This window comes from Rhinoraja longicauda, chromosome 8, assembly GCF_053455715.1.
Source record: "Rhinoraja longicauda isolate Sanriku21f chromosome 8, sRhiLon1.1, whole genome shotgun sequence".
Taxonomy (NCBI): domain Eukaryota; kingdom Metazoa; phylum Chordata; class Chondrichthyes; order Rajiformes; family Arhynchobatidae; genus Rhinoraja; species Rhinoraja longicauda.
Genome location: NC_135960.1, coordinates 1,530,496 through 1,553,575, shown reverse-complemented (window position 1 = coordinate 1,553,575; position 23,080 = coordinate 1,530,496). Strand labels below are relative to the sequence as shown.

Sequence of the window (23,080 nt, the reverse complement as noted above, 5' to 3'; positions counted from 1 at the left end):
TGACCCGCTGAGTTACTCCAGCATTTTGTGTCCAGTGCATTTGGGCAGCACAGTAACGCAACTGTAGAGTTGCTGCCTCACAACACCAACCTACAGCCTCTCAGTGCAAGGTAAAGTCTCACAAGAGATAGTCTCTTCAATCAGGTAGATACGGCTGAGTTTATTGTCACGTTCATCTCGAGTATTGTGTGCAGTTTTGGTCTCCTAATTCGAGGAAGGACGTCCTTGCTATTGAGGCAGTGCAGCGTAGGTTCACCAGGTTAATCCCCGGGATGGCGGGACTGTCACACGAGGAAAGATTGAAAAGACTAGGCTTGTATTCACTGGAGTTTAGAAGGATGAGAGGGGATCTTATAGAGACGTATAAAATTATAAATGGACTGGACAAGCTAGATGCAGGAAAAATGTTCCCAATGTTGGGGGAGTCCAGAACCAGAATAAAGAGGAGGCCATTTAAAACTGAGGTGAGAAAAAACTTTTTCACCCAGAGAGTTGTGAATCTGTGGAATTCTCTGCCACAGAGGGCAGTGGAGGCCGATTCACTGGATGGATTTAAAAGAGAGTTAGATAGAGCTCTAAAGGGCTAGTGGAATCAAGGGATATGGGGAGAAGGCAGGCACGGGTTACTGATTGTGGATGATCAGCCGTGATCACAATGAATGGCGGTGCTGGCTTGAAGGGCCGAATGGCCTCCTCCTGCACCTATTTTCTATGTTTCTATGTGTACAGTGAAAAGCTTTTTGTTGTGTGCTAACTCTCTACCATCTATATATTTATAATATATATTAATGATTCGGATGATGGAATTAGAAGTAACACTAGCAAGTTTGCAGATCACACAAAGCTAGGTGGCAGTGTGAACTGCGAAGAGGATGTTAGGAGGTTGCAGGGTGACGTACAGGTTGAGTGAGTGGGCAGATGCGTGGCAGTTGCAGTATAATGTAGATAAATGTGAGGTTATCCACCTTGGCGGCATAAACAAGGAGGCAGTGGCCAGCGGGTAGTCCTGTTGCCACAGCACCACCCTGCACCCTGTTAGGGAATAGAAACATTGAAAATAGGTGCAGCGGGAGGCCATTCGGCCCTTCGAGCCAGCACCGCCATTCATTGTGATCATGGCTGATCATCCACAATCAGTAACCCGTGCCTGCCTTCTCCCCATATCCCTTGATTCCACTAGCCCCTAGAGCTCTATGTAACTCTCTTTTAAATTCATCCAGTGAATTGGCCTCCACTGCCCTCTGTGGCAGAGAATTCCACAAATTCACAACTCTCTGGGTGAAAATGTTTTTTCCCACCTCAGTTTTAAATGGCCTTCCCTTTATTCTTAGACTGTGTGGCCCCTGGTTCTGGACTCCCCCAACATTGGGAACATTTTTCCTGCATCTAGCTTGTCCAGTCCTTTTATAATTTTAAACGTCTCTATAAGATCCCCTCTCATCCTTCTAAACTCCAGCGAATACAAGCCCAGTCTTTCCTCATATGACAGTCCCGTCATCCCGGGGATGTTTAGTGCAAGGTAAAGTCTCGTTTGGGCGGTCACGGTAGAGTTGCTGCCACACAGCATCAACCTACAGCCTCTTAGAGGGAATAACGTACAGTGCAAGACTGGAATTTAGAAGGATGAGAGGGGAAGATTATTGAGGGATTGGACACGTTAGAGGCAGGAAACATGTTCCCAATGTTGGGGGAGTCCAGAACAAGGGGCCACACAGTTTAAGAATAATGGGTAGGCCATTTAGAACGGAGATGAGGAAAAACCTTTCCACTCAGAGAGTATTGAATCTGTGGAATTCTCTGCCACAGAAGGCAGTGGAGGCCAGTTCTCTGGATGCTTTCAAGAGAGAGTTAGATAGAGCTCTTAACGATAGCGGAGTCAGGGGGTATGGGGAGAAGGCAGGAACGGGGTACTGATTGTGGATGATCAGCCGTGATCACGGTGAATGGCGTTGCTGGCTTGAAGGGCTGAATGGCCTCCTCCTGCACCTATCGTCTATTGTCTATAAGATAAAGTCTCATTCGAGATAGTCTCTTCAATGAGGTAGATACGGCTTAGTTTATTGTCACGTGTACCGAGGTACAGTGAAAAGCTTTTTGTTGCGTGCTAACTCCCTACTGTCTAACTATTCTACCATCTATAATCAGGCTTTACCTTGCCCTAAACGTTATTCCCTTATCGTGTACCTGCACACTGTGGACGGCTCGATTGTAACCATGTATTGTCTTTCCGCTGACTGGTTAGCGCGCAACACAAGCTTCTCACTGTACCACGGTACACGGGACAATGAACGAAACTATCTACCTCATTGGAGACCCTCGGACGATGTCTAATCAGACTTTACTGGCTTTAACTTGCACTCCCTGGAGCACCTGTTCAGCCTACGATGCCTCAGTAGAGCAGGCAAAATAATAAAAGATCCATCCCACCCCGGCCGGCCACCGTCTGTTTGTTCATCTGCCCTCTGGTCGACGTTTCAGGTCGATCAAATCCCGAACAAACAGACTTAAGAACAGTTTTTACCCCAGGGCCATACGAGAACTGAACACTACCTTTGCACTAGGCAACACCGTTAAAAAATCTTGTACCTAATATAATTGTATTTAATTGTATTTATGTATTTATTTGTTTTTGCATTTATTGCATATATGTTTGTACGCACCGTCAGGATTGGCTATTTTTTTAATTTCGTTGTACTCGTTGCAATGACAATAAATGAATATTATTATTATTATATTATTATTATAAACGTTATTCCCTTATGTGTAAGAAGGAACTAAAGATGCTGGTTTTAATGGAAGATATCCACAAAATGCTGTTTTGTGATGTTTCAGGTCGAGACACTTCTTCAGACAGAAGCAGCTTTTTGTGTCTATCTTCCCCTAATCCTGTATCTACACTGTGGACAGAATAAATGTAATGGTGTATTGTCTTTCCGCTGACTGGTTAGCGCGCAACAAAAGCTTTTCACTGTACCTTGGTGCACGGGACAATACACTAAATGATCTACCTCAATGGAGACCCTCGGACTATCTTTAATCAGACTTTCCCGGCTTTACCTTGCACGGAACGTTATTCCCTTATCATGTGTAGGATGAAACTACAGATGCTGATTGAAACTGAAGATAGACACAGAGTGCTGGAGTAACTCAGTGGGTCGGGCAGCATCTCTGGAGAGAAGGAATGGGTGACGTTTCGTGTCGAGACCCTTCTTCAGACTTTAGGCTATAGTTCAGACTTTAGTTTATTGAGTTTCAGTCTAGTTTATTGTCCCGTGTACCGAGGTACAGTGAACAGCTTGTGTTGCGCGCTAACCAGTCAGCGGAAAGACAATACATGATTACAATCGAGCCGTCCACAGTGTACAGATACTGGATAAAGGGAATAACGTTCAGTGCAAGGTAAAGCCGGCAAAGTCCGATCAAGGATAGTCCGAGGGTCTCCAATGAGGTGGATGGGAGGTCAGGACCGCTCTCTAGTTGGTGAGAGGACGGTTCAGTTGCCTGATAACAGCCGGGAAGAAACTGCCCCTGAATCTGGAGGTGTGCGTTTTCACACTTCTGTACCTCTTGCCCGATGGGAGAGGGGAGAAGAGGGAGTGACCGGGGTGAGACTGGTCCTTGATGATGCTGCTGGCCTTGCCGAGGCAGCGTGAGGTGTAGATGGAGTCACGGAATACAGAAATGGGGGTTGGTGGGGGGAAAGTCTACAGTATTATGACACAATAATGTCAATTCCAGTCAGTTAACGATATCAAACTGTAAATGGGTAAACCTTAGTCTAGTTTATCAATTTAGTTTAGAGATACAGTGCGGAAACAGGCCCTTCGGCCCACCGAGTCCACACCGACCAGCGATCCCCGCACACTAACACTATCCTACACACACTGGGGACAATTTACATTTACACCAAGCCAATTAACCTACAAACCTGCACGTCTTTGGAGTGCGGGAGAAAACCGGAGCGCCCGGAGAAAACCCACACAGGTCACGGGGAGAACGTACAAACTCCGTACAGACAGCGCCCGTAGTCGGGATGGAACCCGGGTCTCTGGCGCTGCATTCGCTGTAAGGCGGCAACTCTACCGCCGCGCCACCGTGACCGCCCTTATTTTAGTTTAGTTGAGTCTAGTTTATTGTGCCGTGTACCGAGGTACAGTGAACAGCTTGTGTTGCGCGCTAACCAGTCAGCGGAAAGACAATGCATGATTACAATCGAGCCGTCCACAGTGTACAGATACTGGATAAAGGGAATAACGTTCAGTGCAAGGTAAAGCCGGCAAAGTCCGATCAAGGATAGTCCGCGGGTCTCCAATGAGGTGGATGGGAGGTCAGGACCGCTCTCTGGTTGAGTTAGATGCAATGATCAGGAGAGACATTAGGTTGGATGCTGTAGAATCTGTAGGAAATAAACTGCAGATGCTGGTTAAAATCGAAGGTAGACACAAAATGCTGGAGTAACTGAGCGGGACAGGCAGCATCTCTGGAGAGAAGGAATGCGTGACGTTTCAGGTCGAGACCCGAAACGTCACCCATTCCTTCTCTCCAGAGATGCTGCCTGTCCCGCTCAGTTACTCCAGCATTTTGTCTCTACCTTTGCTGTAGAAACTGCATGTAGGAGTTGGATACAGTTCACCAAACAGCAGTGGTGAGGCTGGGGATAGCGGCAAACAAGAATAATACCAAATCGGTGCAGGAGGCCATTCAGCCCTTCGGCCCTTCGAGCCAGCACCGCCATTCATTGTGATCATGGCTGATCATCCACAATCAGTAACCCGTGCCTGCCTTCTCCCCATATCCCTTGATTCCACTAGCCCCTAGAGCTCTATCTAACTCTCTTTTAAATCCATCCGGTGAATCGGCCTCCACTGCCCTCTGTGGCAGAGAATTCCACAAATTCACAACTCTGGGTGAAAAAGATTTTTTCTCATCTCAGTTTTAAATGGCCTCCCCTTTATTCTTAGACTGTGTGCCCCCTGGTTCTGGACTCCCCCAACATTGGGAACATTTTTCCTGCATCTAGCTTGTCCAGTCCTTTTATAATTTTATATGTCTCTATAAGATCCCCTCTCATCCTTCTAAACTCCAGTGAATACAAGCCCAGTCTTTCCAGTCGTTGGGAACATTTTTCCTGTGTGTAACAAAGGTGCAACAGTTATCATGGGGGACTTTAATCTACATATCGATTGGGTTAACAAAATGATTCAGTTGTCTGATGACAGTATCATCCTACCACAACCAGAGGGCAGCACTGAGGAGGGTAAGATGGTGTCATGTGTGTGTGTGTGTGGCACCTCCTTGTCCACCCAATCTAGATGAAAGAATGGGTCGACTGGGCTTGTATTCACTGGAGTTTAGAAGGACGAGAGGGGATCTGATAGAAACATATAACATTCTTAAGGGATTGGACAGACTAGATGCAGGAAAAATGTCCCCCATGTTGGGGGAGTCCAGAACCAGAGGCCACACACAGATTAAGAATAAGGGGTCGGCCATTTGGGACTGAGATGAGGAAAAACCTTTTCACCCAGAGAGTTGTGAATCTGTGGAATTCTCTGCCACAGAACGGCAGTGGAGGCCGATTCACTGGATGTTTTCAAGAGTGAGCTAGATTTAGCTCTTAGGGAGAATGTAATCAAGGGATATGGGGACAAACGGGCTACTGATTTTGGATGATCAGCCAGGATCATATTGGCTCGAAGGGCTGAATGGCCTCCTCCTGCACCTATTTTCCGTTTCCATGTTTCATGTTTCTATGTTTCCATGTCTAAGTGTCTACGTGGATATGTGTCTATGTTTACATGCTTCTATGACGTGTCTATGACGTGTCTATGATGTGTCTGTCTATGACGTGTCTGTCAATGACGTGTCTATGATGTGTCTATGATGTGTCTATGTTTCTGTGTCTATGATGTGTCTGTTGTGTCTACGTGTGTCTATGGTGTGTCTATGTTTCTGTCTATGATGTTTCTACGTGTCTATGACGTGTCTATGACGTGTCTATGACGTGTCTATGACGTGTCTATGATGTGTCTATGATGTGTCTATGTTTCTATGAGTGTCTATGTGTGTCTATGATGTGTCTATGAGTGTCTATATGTGTCTGAGTGTCTATGAGTGTCATGGTGTGTCCATATGTGTCTATGCGTGTCCATGCCGTGTCCATATTTCCATGTTTCTATGTCCACTGCTCCAGGTGACCACGAGTGCATGACGTTGGCGTTGAAGAGCCGCTGTGAGAACGTGCTGAAGCGGCGAACCAGCCGTGCCGAGCGCCAGAACGCCCGGGGCCGCGGGAGGAAGAGGCCGGTGGGGCCGCGGGACGCCGGGAGACCGCGGAGAGAGAACGCCGGCACGGTGGGACCGGGACACACCGGGAGACCGCGGAGAGAGAGCGCCGGCACGGTGGGACCGGGACACACCGGGAGACCGCGGAGAGAGAACGCCGGCACGGTGGGACCGGGACGCACCGGGAGACCGCGGAGAGAGAGCGCCGGCACGGTGGGACCGGGACGCACCGGGAGACCGCGGAGAGAGAGCGCCGGCACGGTGGGACCGGGACGCACCGGGAGACCGTGGAGAGAGAACGCCGGCACGGTGGGACCGGGACGCACTGGGAGACCGCGGAGAGAGAGCGCCGGCACGGTGGGACCGGGACACACCGGGAGACCGCGGAGAGAGAGCGCCGGCACGGTGGGACCGGGACACACCGGGAGATCGTGGAGAGAGAACGCCGGCACGGTGGGGCCGGGACGCACCGGGAGACCGCGGAGAGAGAGCGCCGGCACGGTGGGGCCGGGACGCACCGGGAGACCGCGGAGAGAGAGCGCCGGCACGGTGGCGGAGAGGGCTCGGCGGGAGGACCGGCTGGTGGGCCTGTGTGAGATACACTTCGTGCCGCTGGTCGTGGGGCAGAGGGACGAGAACAAGGAGCAGCGGCTCCACTGTGTAGGTGGGTCCCTCACACCCAACCCTCTGAACCCATCTCCCCCCCAGCACACCACGCACCCACGCACACCAACGCACCCACGCACAAACGCACCAACGCATCAACGCACCAATGCACCCACGCACCCACGCACCAATGCACCCACGCACCAATGCACCCACGCGCACCAACGCACCCACGCACAAACGCACCCACGCACAAACGCACCAATGCATCTGTGTGGCTGCTGGGGCTTGTAGATGGATTTAGACACACACGAGCACACACACATTTACACACACACACAGATATAAACATACGCGCGCACACACACACAGATATACACACACAAACACAGATATACACACACAAACACAGATATATATACACACACACACAGATATATACATATATATACACACACACACACAGATATATACGCACACACACACACACACACACATATATACAAACAAACACACACACAGATATCTACATACACACACTCGCACACACAAATATATATACACACACACTCATATATATATATACATACATACACACACACACACAGATATATATACACACACACACAGATATATACATATATATACACACACACACACACACAGATATATACATATTACCACACACATATACATACACACACACACACAGATATATACGCGCACACACACACACACACACACACATATATACAAACAAACACACACACAGATATCTACATACACACACTCGCACACACAAATATATATACACACACACTCATATATATACAATATATATATACACATACAAATACAGAGAAGGGTCTCGACCCGAAACGCCACCCATTCCTTCCCTCCAGAGATGCTGCCCGACCCGCTGAGTTACTCCAGCCCTCCGTGTGTGTGTGTGTGTATTATCTGAATGGTGGCCGATTAGGAGAAGGGGAGATGCAACGGGACCTGGGTGTCGTGGTACACCAGTCATTGAAAGTAGGCATGCAGGTACAGCAGGCAGTGAAGAAAGTGAATGGTATGTTGGCATTCATAGCGAGGGGATTTGAGTTTAGGAGCAGGGAGGTTCTACTGCAGTTGTACAGGGCATTGGTGAGACCACACCTGGAGTATTGCGTACAGTTTTGGTCTCATAATCTGAGGATAGACATTCTTGCCATAGAGGGAGTACAGAGAAGGTTCACCAGATTGATTCCTGGGATGGCAGGACTTTCATATGATGAAAGACTGGATAGACTCGGCTTGTACTCGCTGGAATTTAGAAGATTGAGGAGGGATCTTATAGAAACTTACAAAATTCTTAAGGGGTTGGACAGGCTAGATGCGGGAAGATTGTTCCCGATGTTGGGGAAGTCCAGAACAAGAGGTCACAGTTTAAGGATAAGGGGGAAGTCATTTAGGACCGAGATGAGAAAGTTTTTTTTCACACAGAGAGTGGTGAATCTGTGGAATTCTCTGCCACAGAAGGTAGTTGAGGCCAGTTCATTGGCTATATTTAAGAGGGAGTTAGATGTGGCCCTTGTGGCTAAAGGGATCAGGGGGTATGGAGAGAAGGCAGGTACAGGTTACTGAGCTGGATGATCAGCCATGATCATATTGAATGGCGGTGCGTACAGGCTCGAAGGGCCGAATGGCCTACTCCTGCACCTATTTTCTATGTTTCTATGTGTCTGCCTTCGGTGTAAACCAGCGTCTGCAGTTCCTTTCCTACACACGCTCGTCTCCAAATGCGCAGGCCCTTCGGCCCGTCTCTGCTACCCCATCCCCCATGGTGGCCGCCCGGCAGTAACCGCCTGCCTTCTTGTTGCAGAACAGAAGGGTTTTGCCCCGTGCCCGCGGCCCCTGGCGATGGGCGGCCCCCATCCAGCCTCTGCCCACTGCGAGCTGAACAAGAACACGCAGCGCTGCCACCGACAGCAACTCTCCTCACGGCAATCATGCCGTGTGTACCAGACATGTGACCACGGCCTGCTGCTCTCCGGTCAGTGGGTGGGGGGGGGGGGCAGGGGGGAGGGGATGGGGGGAGAGGGGGAGAGATGGGGGGAGGGAGGAGGAAGGGGGGAGGGAGGGGGGAATGGGGGGAGAGAGGGGAGGGAAAGGGGGCAGGGAGGGAGGGGGAGAGAAAGAGGGGGAGTAAGGGAGAGGGGGGACGGGGAGAGGGAAGGGGGAGGGAGAGAGATGGGCAGAGAGATAAAAAAAGACAACGACCTGTCAGAGAGAGAGATCCTCATACGTTTCCCAGAGAGATGGAGAGAGGGGGAGAGATAGAGGGGGGGAGCAGAGGGGGGAGGGAGAGAGGGGTGTGAGTGAAAGGGTGAGAGGGCTCAGGAGGAAGATCAGGAGATCTTATAGAGGTGTACAAGATCATGAGAGGAATAGATCGGGTAGATGCACAGAGTCTCTTGCCCAGAGTAGGGGAATCGAGGACCAGAGGACATGGGTTCAAGGTGAAGGGGTAACCGAGGGGAAAAGATTTAATAGGAATCTGAGGGGTAACTTTTCCACACAGAAGGTGGTGGGTGTATGGAACGAGCAGCCAGAGGAGGTAGTTGAGGCTGGGACTATCTCAACGTTTAAGAAACAGTTGGACAGGTACATGGATAGGACAGGTTTGGAGGGATATGGACCAAACGCGGGCAGGTGGGACTAGTGTAGCTGGGACATTGTTGGCCGGTGTGGGCAAGTTGAGTCGAATGTTTATCCGAAATATTCCTCTCATGTACTTGCGTCTGCTCGCTGTGATCGGCTGGGTTTGGGTCACACGAGGGTTGCCAACTGTCCCGTATTAGCCGGGACATCCCGTATTTTGGGGAAAATTTGTTTGTCCCGTACGGGACCGCCCTTGTCCCGTACTAGGCCCGAGGGGGTGCTTTCGGCCCGGACGCTGTAGGCCCAGAGGCAGCTGCAGGCCCGGACACTGTAGGTCCGGACACTGTAGGTCCGGACGCTGTAGGCCACGACACTGCAGGCCCGGACACTGCAGGCCCGGACACTGCAGGCCCGGACGCTGTAGGCCCGGACGCTGCAGGCCCGGACACTGCAGGCCCGGACACTGCAGGCCCCGACACTGCAGGCCCCGACACTGCAGGCCCCGACACTGCAGGCCCCGACACTGCAGGCCCCGACACTGCCGGCCCCGACACTGCAGGCCCCGACACTGCAGGCCCCGACGCTGCAGGCCCGGACGCTGCAGGCCCCGACGCTGTAGGCCCGGACACTGCAGGCCCCGACACTGCAGGCCCCGACACTGCAGGCCCCGACACTGCAGGCCCCGACACTGCAGGCCCCGACACTGCAGGCCCCGACACTGCAGGCCCCGACACTGCAGGCCCCGACACTGCAGGCCCCGACACTGCAGGCCCCGACACTGCAGGCCCCGACACTGCAGGCCCCGACACTGCAGGCCCCGACACTGCAGGCCCCGACACTGCAGGCCCCGACACTGCAGGCCCGGACAGTGCAGGCCCGGACAGTGCAGGCCCGGACAGTGCAGGCCCGGACAGTGCAGGCCCGGACAGTGCAGGCCCGGACAGTGCAGGCCCCGACACTGCAGGCCCCGACACTGCAGGCCCCGACACTGCAGGCCCCGACACTGCAGGCCCCGACACTGCAGGCCCGGACACTGCAGGCCCGGACAGTGCAGGCCCGGACAGTGCAGGCCCGGACACTGCAGGCCCGGACACTGCAGGCCCGGACACTGCAGGCCCGGACACTGCAGGCCCGGACACTGCAGGCCCGGACACTGCAGGCCCGGACACTGCAGGCCCGGACACTGCAGGCCCGGACACTGCAGGCCCGGACACTGCAGGCCCGGGCACTGCAGGCCCGGACACTGCAGGCCCGGACACTACAGGCCCGGACACTGCAGGCCCGGACACTGCAGGCCCGGACACTGTAGGCCCGGACACTGCAGGCCCAGACACTCTCGGCCCGGAAAGTGTAGGCTAACGGAATGTGTTCGGGGTGCGGGGCTGAGTGCATTCGCCTAACGGTGGTTGCGTAGCAACCCGCCTCCCGGCCCGGGCGGCCACCATTGGTGGAGCGGGAGCACGTGGCCGCTGGCTGGGTGAGGTCACATGGGGCGCGGGGCGGTGACGTCACCTTGTCCCGTATTTGGGAGTGAGGAAGTTGGCAACCCTAGGCAGCAGGGCCAGAGGAAAGCCCCCTGTATGTAGCTCGGCCCTGCCTGACGCACGGTGCTAACTCCACTTGTTGGTTTCCAGGGGGTTGGAAGGAACACCTGACCAATCAGCAACACGTCAACAACCTGGTCCGTTTCCAGCGCATGCTCCGAACCAACGGCTTCCGATCCGAGAACATCAAGACCTTCTTCGCCGGAGACGGGCAACTTCCCGGTAACTGGAACACCGGCGCAGCATTCCCAACACACTCAGCACCCAGACAGTCTGAGGAAGGGTCTGGACCCGAAACGTCACCCATTCCTTCTCTCCAGAGATGCTGCCTGACCCGCTGAGTTACTCCAGCACTCTGTGAAACGTCACCTTCGAGCTAGCACCGCCATTCAATATGATCATTCCTGATCATCCAAAATCAGTACTACGTTCCTGCCTTCTCCCCATACCCCCTGACTCCGCTATCCTTAAGAGCTCTATCTAGCTCTCTCTTGAATGCATTCAGAGATTTAGCCTCCACTGCCTTCTGAGGCAGAGAATTCCACAGACTCACCACTCTCTGTGCGAAAAAATGTTTTCTCATCTCGGTCCTAAAAGACTTCCCTCTTATCCTTAAGCTGTGACCCCTGGTTCTGGACTCCCCCAACATCGGGAACAATCTTCCCGCATCTAGCCTCTCCAACCCCTTAAGAATTTTATATGTTTCTATAAGATCCCCCCTCAGTCTTCTAAATTCCAGCGAGTATAAGCCGAGTCTATCCAGTCTTTCTTCATATGAAAGTCCCGCCATCCCAGGGATCAATCTAGTGAACCTTCTCTGTACTCCCTCTAAGGCAAGAACGTCTTTCCTCAGATTAGGAGACCAAAACTGCACACAATACTCCAGGTGCGGTCTCACCAAGGCCCTGTACAACTGCAGTAGAACCTCCCTGCTCCTAAACTCAAATCCTCTTGCTATGAATGCCAACATACCATTCCTTCTCTCCATAGATGCCGCCTGACCCGATGAGTTACTCCAGCAATCTGTGAAACGTCACCTATCCATGTTCTCCACAGATGCTGCCTGACCCGCTGAGTTACTCCAGCACTCTGTGAAACGTCACCTATCCATGTTCTCCACAGATGCTGCCTGACCCGCTGAGTTACTCTAGCACTCTGTGAAACGTCACCTTCGAGCCAGCACCGCCATTCAATATGATCATGGCTGATCATCCAAAATCAGTACTACGTTCCTGCTTTCTCCCCATATCCCTTGATTCCGTTAGCCCTAAGAGCTAAATCTAACTCTCTCTTGAAAACATCCAGTGAATTGGCCTCCACTGCCTTCTGAGGCGGAGATTTCCACAGGTTCACAACTCTCTGAGTGAAAAAGTTTTTCCTCATCTCCGTTCTAAATGGCCTACCCCTTATTCGTAAACTGTGGCCCCTGGTTCTGGACTCCCCCAACATCGGGAACATGTTTCCTGCCTCTAACGTGTCCAACCCCTTAATAATCTTATATGTTTCGATAAGATCCCCTCTCATCCTTCTAAACTCCAGTGAATACAAGTCCATTCTTTCATCAAAGGTCATTCCCGCCATCTTGGGGATTAACCTGGTGAACCTACGCTGCACACCCTCAATAGCAAGGATGTCCTTCCTCAACTTAGGAGACCAAAAATGCACACAGTTTTGACAGGGACAGGCAGCATCTCTGGAGAGAAGGAATGGGTGACGTTTCGGGTCGAGACCCTTCTTCAGGTTCACCACCCTGACTTGGGCTACAATGGTTCTTTATTTGTCATGTGTAACGAGGTGCAGTGAAAGTCATTATTGTACACAGTTCAGTACAAGTATCAATTGTACATAAGCACAGATGCACCTGAGAGAAGCTTCTCAGATACTGTGTGCAGTTTTGGTCTCCTAATTTGAGTAAGGGCGTCCTTGCTATTGAGGCAGTGCAGCGTAGGTTCACCAGGTTAATCCATGGGATGGCGGGACTGTCATGAGGAAAGATTGGAAAGACCGGGCTTGTATTCACTGGAGTTTAGAAGGATGAGAGGGGGATCTTATCGAATCTGCGCGAGGATCGCCGAGCCTGCTAAGGAAGTGGAAGCGTTGGTGTTGCATTCTTGGTGGTTGCTTGAGTATGGCCAAGTTGCTGGTGATGTGTGCTCCTGGAATGTTTGATGCTTCCACAAACGTGATCTTTCTCCTTGTTCCTTGCAGTGGGCGAGGAGAACGAGGGGGTCTACCCAGCCACGGAGAAGGTGATGATTCGTAGCCATCTCTCCTACATCTGTCGAGCTACCAACTGTGCAGACTCCCTGGTCCTGTATCTCAACAGCCCCACCAGGAATGATGGCACCATGCTGCTGTGGGACGTCAACAACAACGGAATAGTAGGTCTCCACACTGAGCGAGTGGGAACCCTCCCTCACCCCTCTGGGTAGCGCAGCGGGTAGAGCTGCTGCCTCACAGCGGGTAGAGCTGCTGCCTCACAGCGCCGGAGACCCGGGTTCCATCCCGACTACGGGCGCCGTCTGTACAGAGTTTGTACGTTCTCCCCGTGACCTGCGAGGGTTTTCTCCGAGATTTTCGGTTTCCTCCCACACTCCAAAGACGTGCAGGTTTGTAGGTTAATTGGCTTGGTGCAAATGTGTAAATTGTCCCCAGTATGTGTAGGCTTGTGTTAATGTGTGCGGGGATCGCTGGTCGGCGCGGACCTGGTGGGCCGAAGGGCCTGTTTCCACGCTGTATCTCTAAACTAAACTCTGTCGGTCTGGGCTCAGACCACACTCCATCACAAAGCGTGATGGAAGGAACTGGTTTTATGCCAAAGACAGACACAAAATGCTGGAGTAACTCAGCGGGTCAGGCAGCATCTGTGGAGAACATGGATAGGTGACGTTTCACAGAGTGCTGGAGTAACTCAGCGGGTCAGGCAGCATCTGTGGAGAACATGGATAGGTGACGTTTCAGGTCGAGTCTCTTCTTCAGACTGTACTGTTCTATGTTTCTTATCTTGTTGACCCGTGCTTTGTTGGGGGGGGGGATCTTTCTCGGCAGGAGACATCAGTTATTGGTTCAATAGTGCTTTATTGTCACGTGTAGCCACGTACAGTGAAATCGTAGGAAACCGGAGCACCCGGAGAAAACCCACGCAGGTCATGTATCAACCCCGTACAGACAGCACCCGGGATCGAACCCGGGTCTCTGGCGCTGTGAGGCAGCGACTCTACCGCTGCGCAACCGTGCCGCCCCTAATGCCAGTGGGTGGGGGTGGGGGCAGATACGATAGTGGTGTGTAAGAGGCTTTTGGACAGGCACACGGATATGGAGGGAATGGAGGGGTATGGATCATGTGCGGGCAGGGGAGATTAGTTTAACAGCATCATGCTCAGCACGGACATTGTGGGCCGAAGGGCCTGTTCTTGTGCAGTACTGTTCCATGTGTAGAAAAGAACTGCAGATGTTGGTTTACACCAAAGATAGACACAGAGTGCTGGAGTAACTCAGCGGGTCAGGCAGCATCTGTGGAGAGAAGGAATGGGTGACGTTTTGGGTCGAGATCCCTCTTCAGACTGAGAGTCAGGGTAACATGAGATGTAGATGGTACTTAGGACAAATGAATGGGAGATATGCAGAAAGCAAGGATGATCAAAGAAATGTGGAGCCCACAAGGGTCCATTGTTGGTTGTGGGGTGGGTGATAATGTGTGAATGCAGACAGAGGAACTCAACATGTGCGTGCAGACTGTGGCTGTGTCTTCAGTCAGAGGGTGGTGAATCTGTGGGATTCTTTGCCACAGACGGCTGTGGAGGCCACAAGTCAGTGGGTATTTTTAAGGCAGAGATAGATAGATTGTTGATCAGTGCGGGTGTCAGGGGTTATGGGGAGAAGGCAGGAGAATGGGGTTAGAAACATAGAAACATAGAAAATAGGTGCAGGAGTAGGCCATTCGGCCCTTCGAGCCTGCACCGCCATTGAATATGATCATGGCTGATCATCCAACTCAGTATCCCGTACCTGCCTTTTCTCCATACCCCCTGATCCCTTTAGCCACAAGGGCCACATCTAACTCCCTCGTAAATATAGCCAATGAACTGGCCTCAACTACCTTCTGTGGCAGAGAATTCCACAGATTCACCACTCTCTGTGTGAAAAAAAACTTTCTCATCTCGGTCTTAAAAGACTTCCCCCTTATCCTTAAACTGTGACCCCTTGTTCTGGACTTCCCCAACATCAGGAACAATCTTCCTGCATCTAGCCTGTCCAACCCCTTAAGAATTTTGTAAGTTTCTATAAGATCCCCCCTCAATCTTCTAAATTCCAGTGAGTACAAGCCGAGTCTATCCAGTCTTTCTTCATATGAAAGTCCTGCCATCCCAGGGAGAGATAGATCAGCCATGATTGAATGGCGGAGTAGACTTGATGGGTCGAATGGCCTAATTCTACTCCTATCACTTATGACCCTATGACTGGCCTTCTCCCCATAACCCCTGACACCCGCACTGATCAAGAATCTATCTATCTCTGCCTTGAAAATACCCATTGACTTGTGGCCTCCACAGCCGTCTGTGGCAAAGAATCCCACAGATTCACCGCCCTCTGACTAAAGAAATTCCTCCTCATCTCCTTCCTAAAGGAACGTCCTTTAATTCTGAGGCTGTGCCCTCTGGTCCTAGACTCTCCCACTAGTGGAAACATCCTCCCCACATCCACTCTATCCAGGCCGCTCATTATTCGCAGAGTCACCTTTCCCCAAGTCTAAAGTAAAGACATGCCAGTATGCCCTCGAACCCCCTGTAGGAAATAAACTGCAGATGCTGGTTTAAATCAAAAAGCTGGAGTAACTCAGCGGGTCAGGCAGCTTCTCGGGAGAGAAGGAATGGGTGACGTTTGTGGTCTGAAGAAGGGTCTCGACCTGAAACTTCACCCATTCCTTCTCTCCCGAGATGCTGCCTGACCCCCTGAGTTACTGCAGCACTCTGTGAAACGTCACCTATTCATGTTCTCCAGAGATAATAGACAATAGGTGCAGGAGGAGGCCATTCTGCCCTTTGAGCCAGCATCACCATTCAATGTGATCATGGCTGATCATTCTCAATCTGTACCCAGTTCCTGCCTTCTCCCCATACCCCCTGACTCCGCTATCCTTAAGAGCTCTATCTAGCTCTCTCTTGAATGCATTCAGAAAATTGGCCTACACTGCCTTCTGAGGCAGAGAATTCCACAGATTTACAACTCTCTGACTGAAAACGTTTTTCCTCATCTCCGTTCTATATGAACCACTGAGTTACTCCAGCACTCTGTGAAACGTCACCTATCCATGTTCTCCAGAGATGCTGCCTGACCCACTGAGTTACTCCAGCACTCTGTGAAACGTCACCTATCCATGTTCTCCACAGATGCTGCCTGACCCGCTGAGTTACTCCAGCACTCTGTGAAACGTCACCTATCCATGTTCTCCACAGATGCTGCCTGACCCGCTGAGTTACTCTTGCATTTTGCGTCTGCCTTTCGCTCTCATCGAGCAGCAAGGATGGATGGCGAGTTGGGGTTGTGTGGGTGACTCTGTGCATGTCCAACTTCCCAGGCTGACCAGAAGGAGAAGTACTCAGTGGGCGAGCTGCTGACGGACCTGGAAGGATGCAAAGCCAACAGGGTCTTCATCTTCATCGACCAGAGTTACCCTGGGACACTGGTGAAGAGGCTGCGATCGTCCAACAAGCACCCCAACGTCGCCATCATCGGCAACAGCCAAGGCTCGGACTTCACCTGGGCCCCCAGCTTCACCGAGCTCTGGGCAGGACTTCAACCCAACCAATGCATCAGTGATTACATCCTCAAGGTCAGTTCATCAGCTCATAGTTTTCAAGAGAGAGTTAGATTTACATCTCAGGGCCAAGGGAATCTAGGGATATGGGGGAAAAGCAGGAACGGGTCGACTGGGCTTGTATTCACTGGAATTTGGAAGGATGAGAGGGGATCTTATAGAAACATATTAAATTCTTAAAGGATTGCACAGGCTAGAAGCAGGAAACATGTTCCCCATGTTGGAGGAGTCCAGAGCCAGGGGCCACACAGTTTAAGAATATGGGGTCGGCCATTTAGGACTGAGATGAGGAAAAACTTCTTCACCCAGAGAGTTGTGAATCTGTGGAATTCTCTGCCACAGAGGGCAGTGGAGGCCAATTCACTGGATGTTTTCAAGAGAGAGTTAGATTTAGCTCTTAGGCTAAAGGAATCAAGGGATATGGGGAGAAGGCAGGCACGGGTTACTGATTGTGGATGATCAGCCATGATCATATTGAATGGCGGTGCCGGCTCGAAGGGCCGAAGGGCCTCCTCCTGCACCTATATTCTATGTTTCTATGTTATAGGAGCAGTTTCAGTTTCAGTTTAGTTCATTGTCCCGTGTACCGAGGTACAGTGAACAGCTTGTGTTGCGCGCTAACCAGTCAGCGGAAAGACAATACATGATTACAATCGAGCCGTCCACAGCGTACAGATACTGGATAAAGGGAATAACGTTCAGTGCAAGGTAAAGCCAAGGATAGTCCGATCAAGGATAGTCCGAGGGTCTCCAATGAGGTGGATGGGAGGTCAGGACAGCTGTCTGGTTGTGGTCTAGCAGAATTAGGCCATTTGGCCCATCAAGTCTATCTCTCCCTCATTCTCCTGCCTTCTCCCCATAACCCCTGACACCCGCACTAATCAAGAATCTATCTATCTCTGCCTTAAAAATGTCCACTGACTTGTGGCTTCCACTTCCTTCCCCTCAGCCAACAATGATCCATTCTACATTTCCTTATCATCGTCAACATTGATCTGTTGTTTTCACACCTTACCATTCCATATCTCCAGAGTCCTTCTCCCCTGATTCAGTCTGAAGAAGGGTCTCGACCCGAAACGCCACCCATTCCATCTCATCAGAGATGCTGCCTGCCCCTCAGGCAACTGAACCATCCTACCACAACCAGAGAGCGGTCCTGACCTCCCATCTACCTCATTGGAGACCCACGGATTATCCTTGATTGGACTTTGCTGGCTTTACCTCGCACTAAACGTTATTCCCTTTACCCTGTATCTGTACACTGTGGGCGGCTCCAGTATGGAAACAGGCCCTTCGGCCCAACTTGCCCACACCGGCCAACATGTCCCAGCTACACTAGTCCCACCTGCCTGTCTTTGGCCCATAACCCTCCAAACCTGTCCTGTCCATTTGTTGTCCATGTGACAGTCCCAGCCTCAACTACCTCCTCCAGCAGCTCGTTCCACACACCCACCACCCTCTGTGTGGAAAAGTTACCCCTCAGATTCCTCATATTTCCCCTTCACCTTGAACCTATGTCCTCCGCTGACTGGTTAGCGCGCAACACAAGCTATTCACTGTACCTCGGGGCAACTCTGGGTGGATGCAGGAGACTCTGTGCATCTACCCGATCGACTGGGCTTGTATTCACTGGAATTTAGAAGGATGAGAGGGGATCTTATCGAAACATATAAGATTATTAAGGGGTTGGACACGTTAGAGGCAGGAAACATGTTCCCGATGTTGGGGGAGTCCAGAACCAGGGGCCACAGTTTACGAATAAGGGGTCGGCCATTTAGAACGGAGATGAGGAGAAACTTTTTCACTCAGAGAGTTGTGAACCTGTGGAAATCTCCGCCTCAGAAGGCAGTGGAGGCCAATTCTCTGGATGTTTTCAAGAGAGAGCTAGATAGAGCTCTTAAAGATAGCGGAGTCAGGGGGATTATGGGGAGAAGGCAGGAACGGGGTACTGATTGTGGATGATCAGCCATGATCACAATGAATGGTGGTGCTGGCTCGAAGGGCCGAATGGCCTCCTCCTGCACCTATTGTCTATTGTCTATAACTAAAGGGCCTGTTGCTGTGCTTTATTGTTCTACGTTTCATGTTGTAGTTTATATGGATTATCGGTCTCTCCTCTTGGGGCAGCAATGTACCACTGTACTCTAGTGATTTCTTAAGTTGTCCTTCTCTAGGCAGGCAAGGGGTTATTGATTGTGGACAATCAGCCATGATCACAGTGAATGGTGGTGTAAGAAAATAACTGCAGATGCTGGTACAAATCGAAGGTATTTATTTCACAAAATGCTGGAGTAACTCAGCAGGTCAGGCAGCATCTCGGGAGGGAAGGAATGGGTGACGTTTCAGGTCGAGACTCTTCTTCAGACTGATCAGTGAATGGTGGTGTTGGCTCGTAGGGCTGAATGGCCTCCTCCTGCACCTATTTTTCTGTGTTTCTAAACTGTATCTCTGATAGGGCGTGCAGCGTAGGTTTACTAGGTTAATTCCCGGAATGGCGGGACTATCATATGTTAAAAGACTGGAGCGACTAGGCTTGTATACACTGGAATTTAGAAGGATGAGAGGAGATCTTATCGAAACGTGTAAGATTATTAAGGGGTTGGACACGTTAGAGGTAGGAAACATGTTCCCAATGTTGGGGGAGTCCAGAACAAGGGGCCACAGTTTAAGAATAAGGGGTAGGCCATTTAGAACTGGGATGAGGAAAAACCTTTTCAGTCAGAGAGTTGTGAATCTGTGCAATTATCTGCCTCAGAAGGCAGTGGAGGCCAATTCTCTGAATGCATTCAAGAGAGAGCTAGATAGAGCTCTTAAGGATAGCAGAGTCAGGGGGTATGGGGAGAAGGCAGGAATGGGGTACTGATTGTGAATGATCAGCCATGATCACATTGAATGGTGGTGCTGGCTCGAAGGGTAGAATGGCCTCCTCCTGCACCTATTTTTCTGTGTTTCTAAACTGTATCTCTGATTGAGTTGTGGGACTTCATCCTGTAACCTTTACATTTTTGGTTTGATCTGGCAGAACTTTGCCTGGGCGGCTTCTTCGAGCGTCGGAGTAGTGGAAGCCACTCCCGGGCTGGTGAACAGCACAATCTACGGAGGCCCGTGCCGTAACAACCCACCCCTGACTCCGGAAGAGATGAAGAGGGAGTTTATGGGTTGCCAGAACCTGCCAACGGCAGTGTGGTACCAGACTGTGCAGAGAAAGGATCCCACACCTTAGCTGCTCCACATGGGCACAACACAGACTGTTGGTTCAGTGGGACAGGGGTCTGTCTCACAGAGAGCAAGACCTGTGGATATTTTAACCATCCCCTTCCGGGGACCGATTGTGCTAAAAGTTCAACTTTACTCTGAATGGAGCGGCCAGCGAGATCTCACTGCACAGATCTACGCCGATACCTTGTGTAGGGAGGAACTACAGACGCTGGTTTACAGCGAAGATAGTCACACAAAAACGGCTGACCCACTGAGTTTTAGTTTAGTTTAGAGTTTAGTTTAATTTAGAGATACAGCGCGGAAACAGGCCCTTCGGCCCACCGGGTCCGTGCCGCCCAGCGATCCCCGCACACTAACACTATCCCACACACACTGGGGACAATTTTTACATTTACCCAGCCAATTAACCTAAATACCGGCACGACTTTGGAGTGTGGGAGGAAACCGAAGATCTCGGAGAAAACCCACACAGGTCACGGGGAGAACGTACAAACTCCGTACAGACGGCGCCCGTAGTCAGGATGGAACCTGAGTCTCCGGCGTTGCATTTGCTGTAAGGCAGCAACTCTACCGCTGCGCCACCGTGCCGCCCGTTACAGGCCCTTCGGCCCACCGAGTCCGCACCGACCAGCGATCCCCGCACACTAACACTATCCTACTCACGCACACTAGAAACAATTATACCGAACCAATTAGCTTACAAACCCGCACGTCTTTGGAGTGTGGGAGGAAACCGGAGCGCCCGGAGAAAACCCACGCGGGTTACGGGGAGAACGTACAAACTCCGTACAGACAGCACCCGTAGTCGGGATGGAACCCGGGTCTCTGGCGCCGTGAGGCAGCAGCTCTACCCGCTGCACCACTGTGCCGCCCTGTCTTACTCCAGCTCTCGTGCCTGTGGTTATAGAGTGGTGGAGCGGGTAAACAAGGATCTTGTGCCTTGTTGAAGATCCCAGTATCTGCAGTCTCTTGACCCTCTCTCTGAATTCCAATTGAACATCAAGTGAGGAAATCTGCCTTTCATCCTCTCCTGGTGAATGTAGGCCCTGACTGTTGTACAGACCCTGAGATCACATCAGGACTAACCCCCCCCAGCACAACGACGGAGTACTCTTGAGAAAACCCATTGCTATGAATGCTTGGCAGTAACAAGCATAAAAAATATTAATTCTCTATCGTTCAAAAAAAAAAGTGCGGTCACGGTGGCGCAGCGGTAGAGTTGCCGCCTTACAGCGAATGCAGCGCCAGAGACCCAGGTTCCATCCCGACTACGGGCGCCGTCTGTACGGAGTTTGTACGTTCTCCCCGTGACCTGCGTGGGTTTTCTCCGAGATCTTCGGTTTCCTCCCACACTCCAAAGACGTGCAGGTTTGTAGGTTAATTGGCTGGGCAAATGTAAAAATGATCCCTAGTGGGTGTAGGATAGTGTTAGTGTACGGGGATCGCTGGTCGGCGCGGACCCGGTGGGCCGAAGGGCCTGTTTCCGCGCTTTATCTCTAAACTCTATCTCTATACTAAATCCAGTTATCCTTGTGGTAACCTCTCTGACATGTTCAAGCAGTTTTGTGCCCTGTATCCATCAAGGCTGATCTATCTCTCCCTCCTAACCCCATTCTCCTGCCTTCTCCCCATAACCCCTGACACCCGCACTGATCAAGAATCTATCTATCTCTGTCTTAAAAATACCCACTGACTTGTGGCCTCCACAGCCGTCTGTGGCAAAGAATCCCACAGATTCACCACCCTCTGACTAAAGAAATTCCTCCTCATCTCCTTCCTAAAGGAACGTCTTTTAATTCTGAGACTGTGCCCTCTGGTCCTAGATTTCTTAAATTAAATAAACCCGGAGGATTATATACAACTTGTATTTGCATTTCAGGTACTCTGAAGTTAATAAACAGACTTGCATAGATGATGTACCCACACGTACAGTACTCTCTGGATAGCTATTCACCCACAGGGTCATAGAGTGATACAGTGTGGAAACAGGCCCTTCAGCCCAACTTGCCCACACCGGTCAACATGCCCCATCTACACTAGTCCCACCTGCCTGCATTTGGTCCATATCCCTCCAAACCTGTCCTATCCATGTACCTGTCTAAATGTTAAACGTTGGGATAGTCCCAGCCTCAACTACCTCCTCTGGCAGCTCATTCTATACACCCACCACCCTTTGTATGAAAAAGTTACCCCTCAGATCCCTATTAAATCTTTTCCTCTTCACCATAAACCTATGTCCTCTGGTCCTCGATTCCCCTACTCTGGGCATCCACCCGATCTATTCCTCTCATCATTTTGTACACCTCTGTAAGATCAATTCTCACCCTCCTGCGCTCCATGGAATAGAGACCCAGCCTGCTCAACCTCTCGCTGGAGCTCAGGCCTTCGAATCCTGGCAACATCCTCGTAAATCTTCTCTGCGCCCTTTCCAGCTTGACAATATCTTTCCTATAACAGAACTGAACAAAATATTCTAAATGCCGCCTCACCAACGTCTTATACCACTGCAACATGACCTCCCAAGTTGTATACTTGACTCCACTGGTTGCAAGTAGATGTGAGCACAGTGGGTGTTAGGACTGTAAACAACTGTATGGGCGTGCATGGCCGATATACTTGGAGAGGAGTCCACCATGCAGTTAGGCTACTCTATTTATGCTAACTCTAGATGTTATTCATTGGATTGTAAGTGACTGTATATATTTATAATAAAATAACTTTTGTATGAAAAATAACAGTGAAGAGTATCATTCAGAAGAAACAACTTATGGTGAAGATGGGCACAAAATACTGGAGTAACTCGACACGCCAGGCAGCTTCTCTGGAGAAAAGGAATGGGGTGATGTTTCATAGAAACAGAGAAACATAGAAAATAGGTGCAGGAGGAGGCCATTTGGCCCTTTGAGCCAGCACCGCCATTCACTGTGATCAAGGCTGATCATCCACAATCAGTAACCCGTGCCTG

General features: G+C 50.9%; 1 protein-coding gene across 1 annotated transcript; it reads left to right on the top strand.

The window, feature by feature from the left end:
• Positions 1-6,198: 6,198 nt before the first annotated feature.
• On the top strand, positions 6,199-20,382 carry LOC144596166 (uncharacterized). The gene is made up of 6 exons (XM_078404344.1): positions 6,199-6,949; positions 8,756-8,926; positions 11,169-11,300; positions 13,287-13,459; positions 16,657-16,911; positions 19,919-20,382. The coding sequence occupies exons 1-6, from the start codon at positions 6,208-6,210 to the stop codon at positions 20,117-20,119; spliced, it is 1,674 nt and encodes a 557-aa protein (XP_078260470.1). The 5' UTR covers positions 6,199-6,207; the 3' UTR covers positions 20,120-20,382.
• The last annotated feature ends 2,698 nt before the right edge of the window (positions 20,383-23,080 follow it).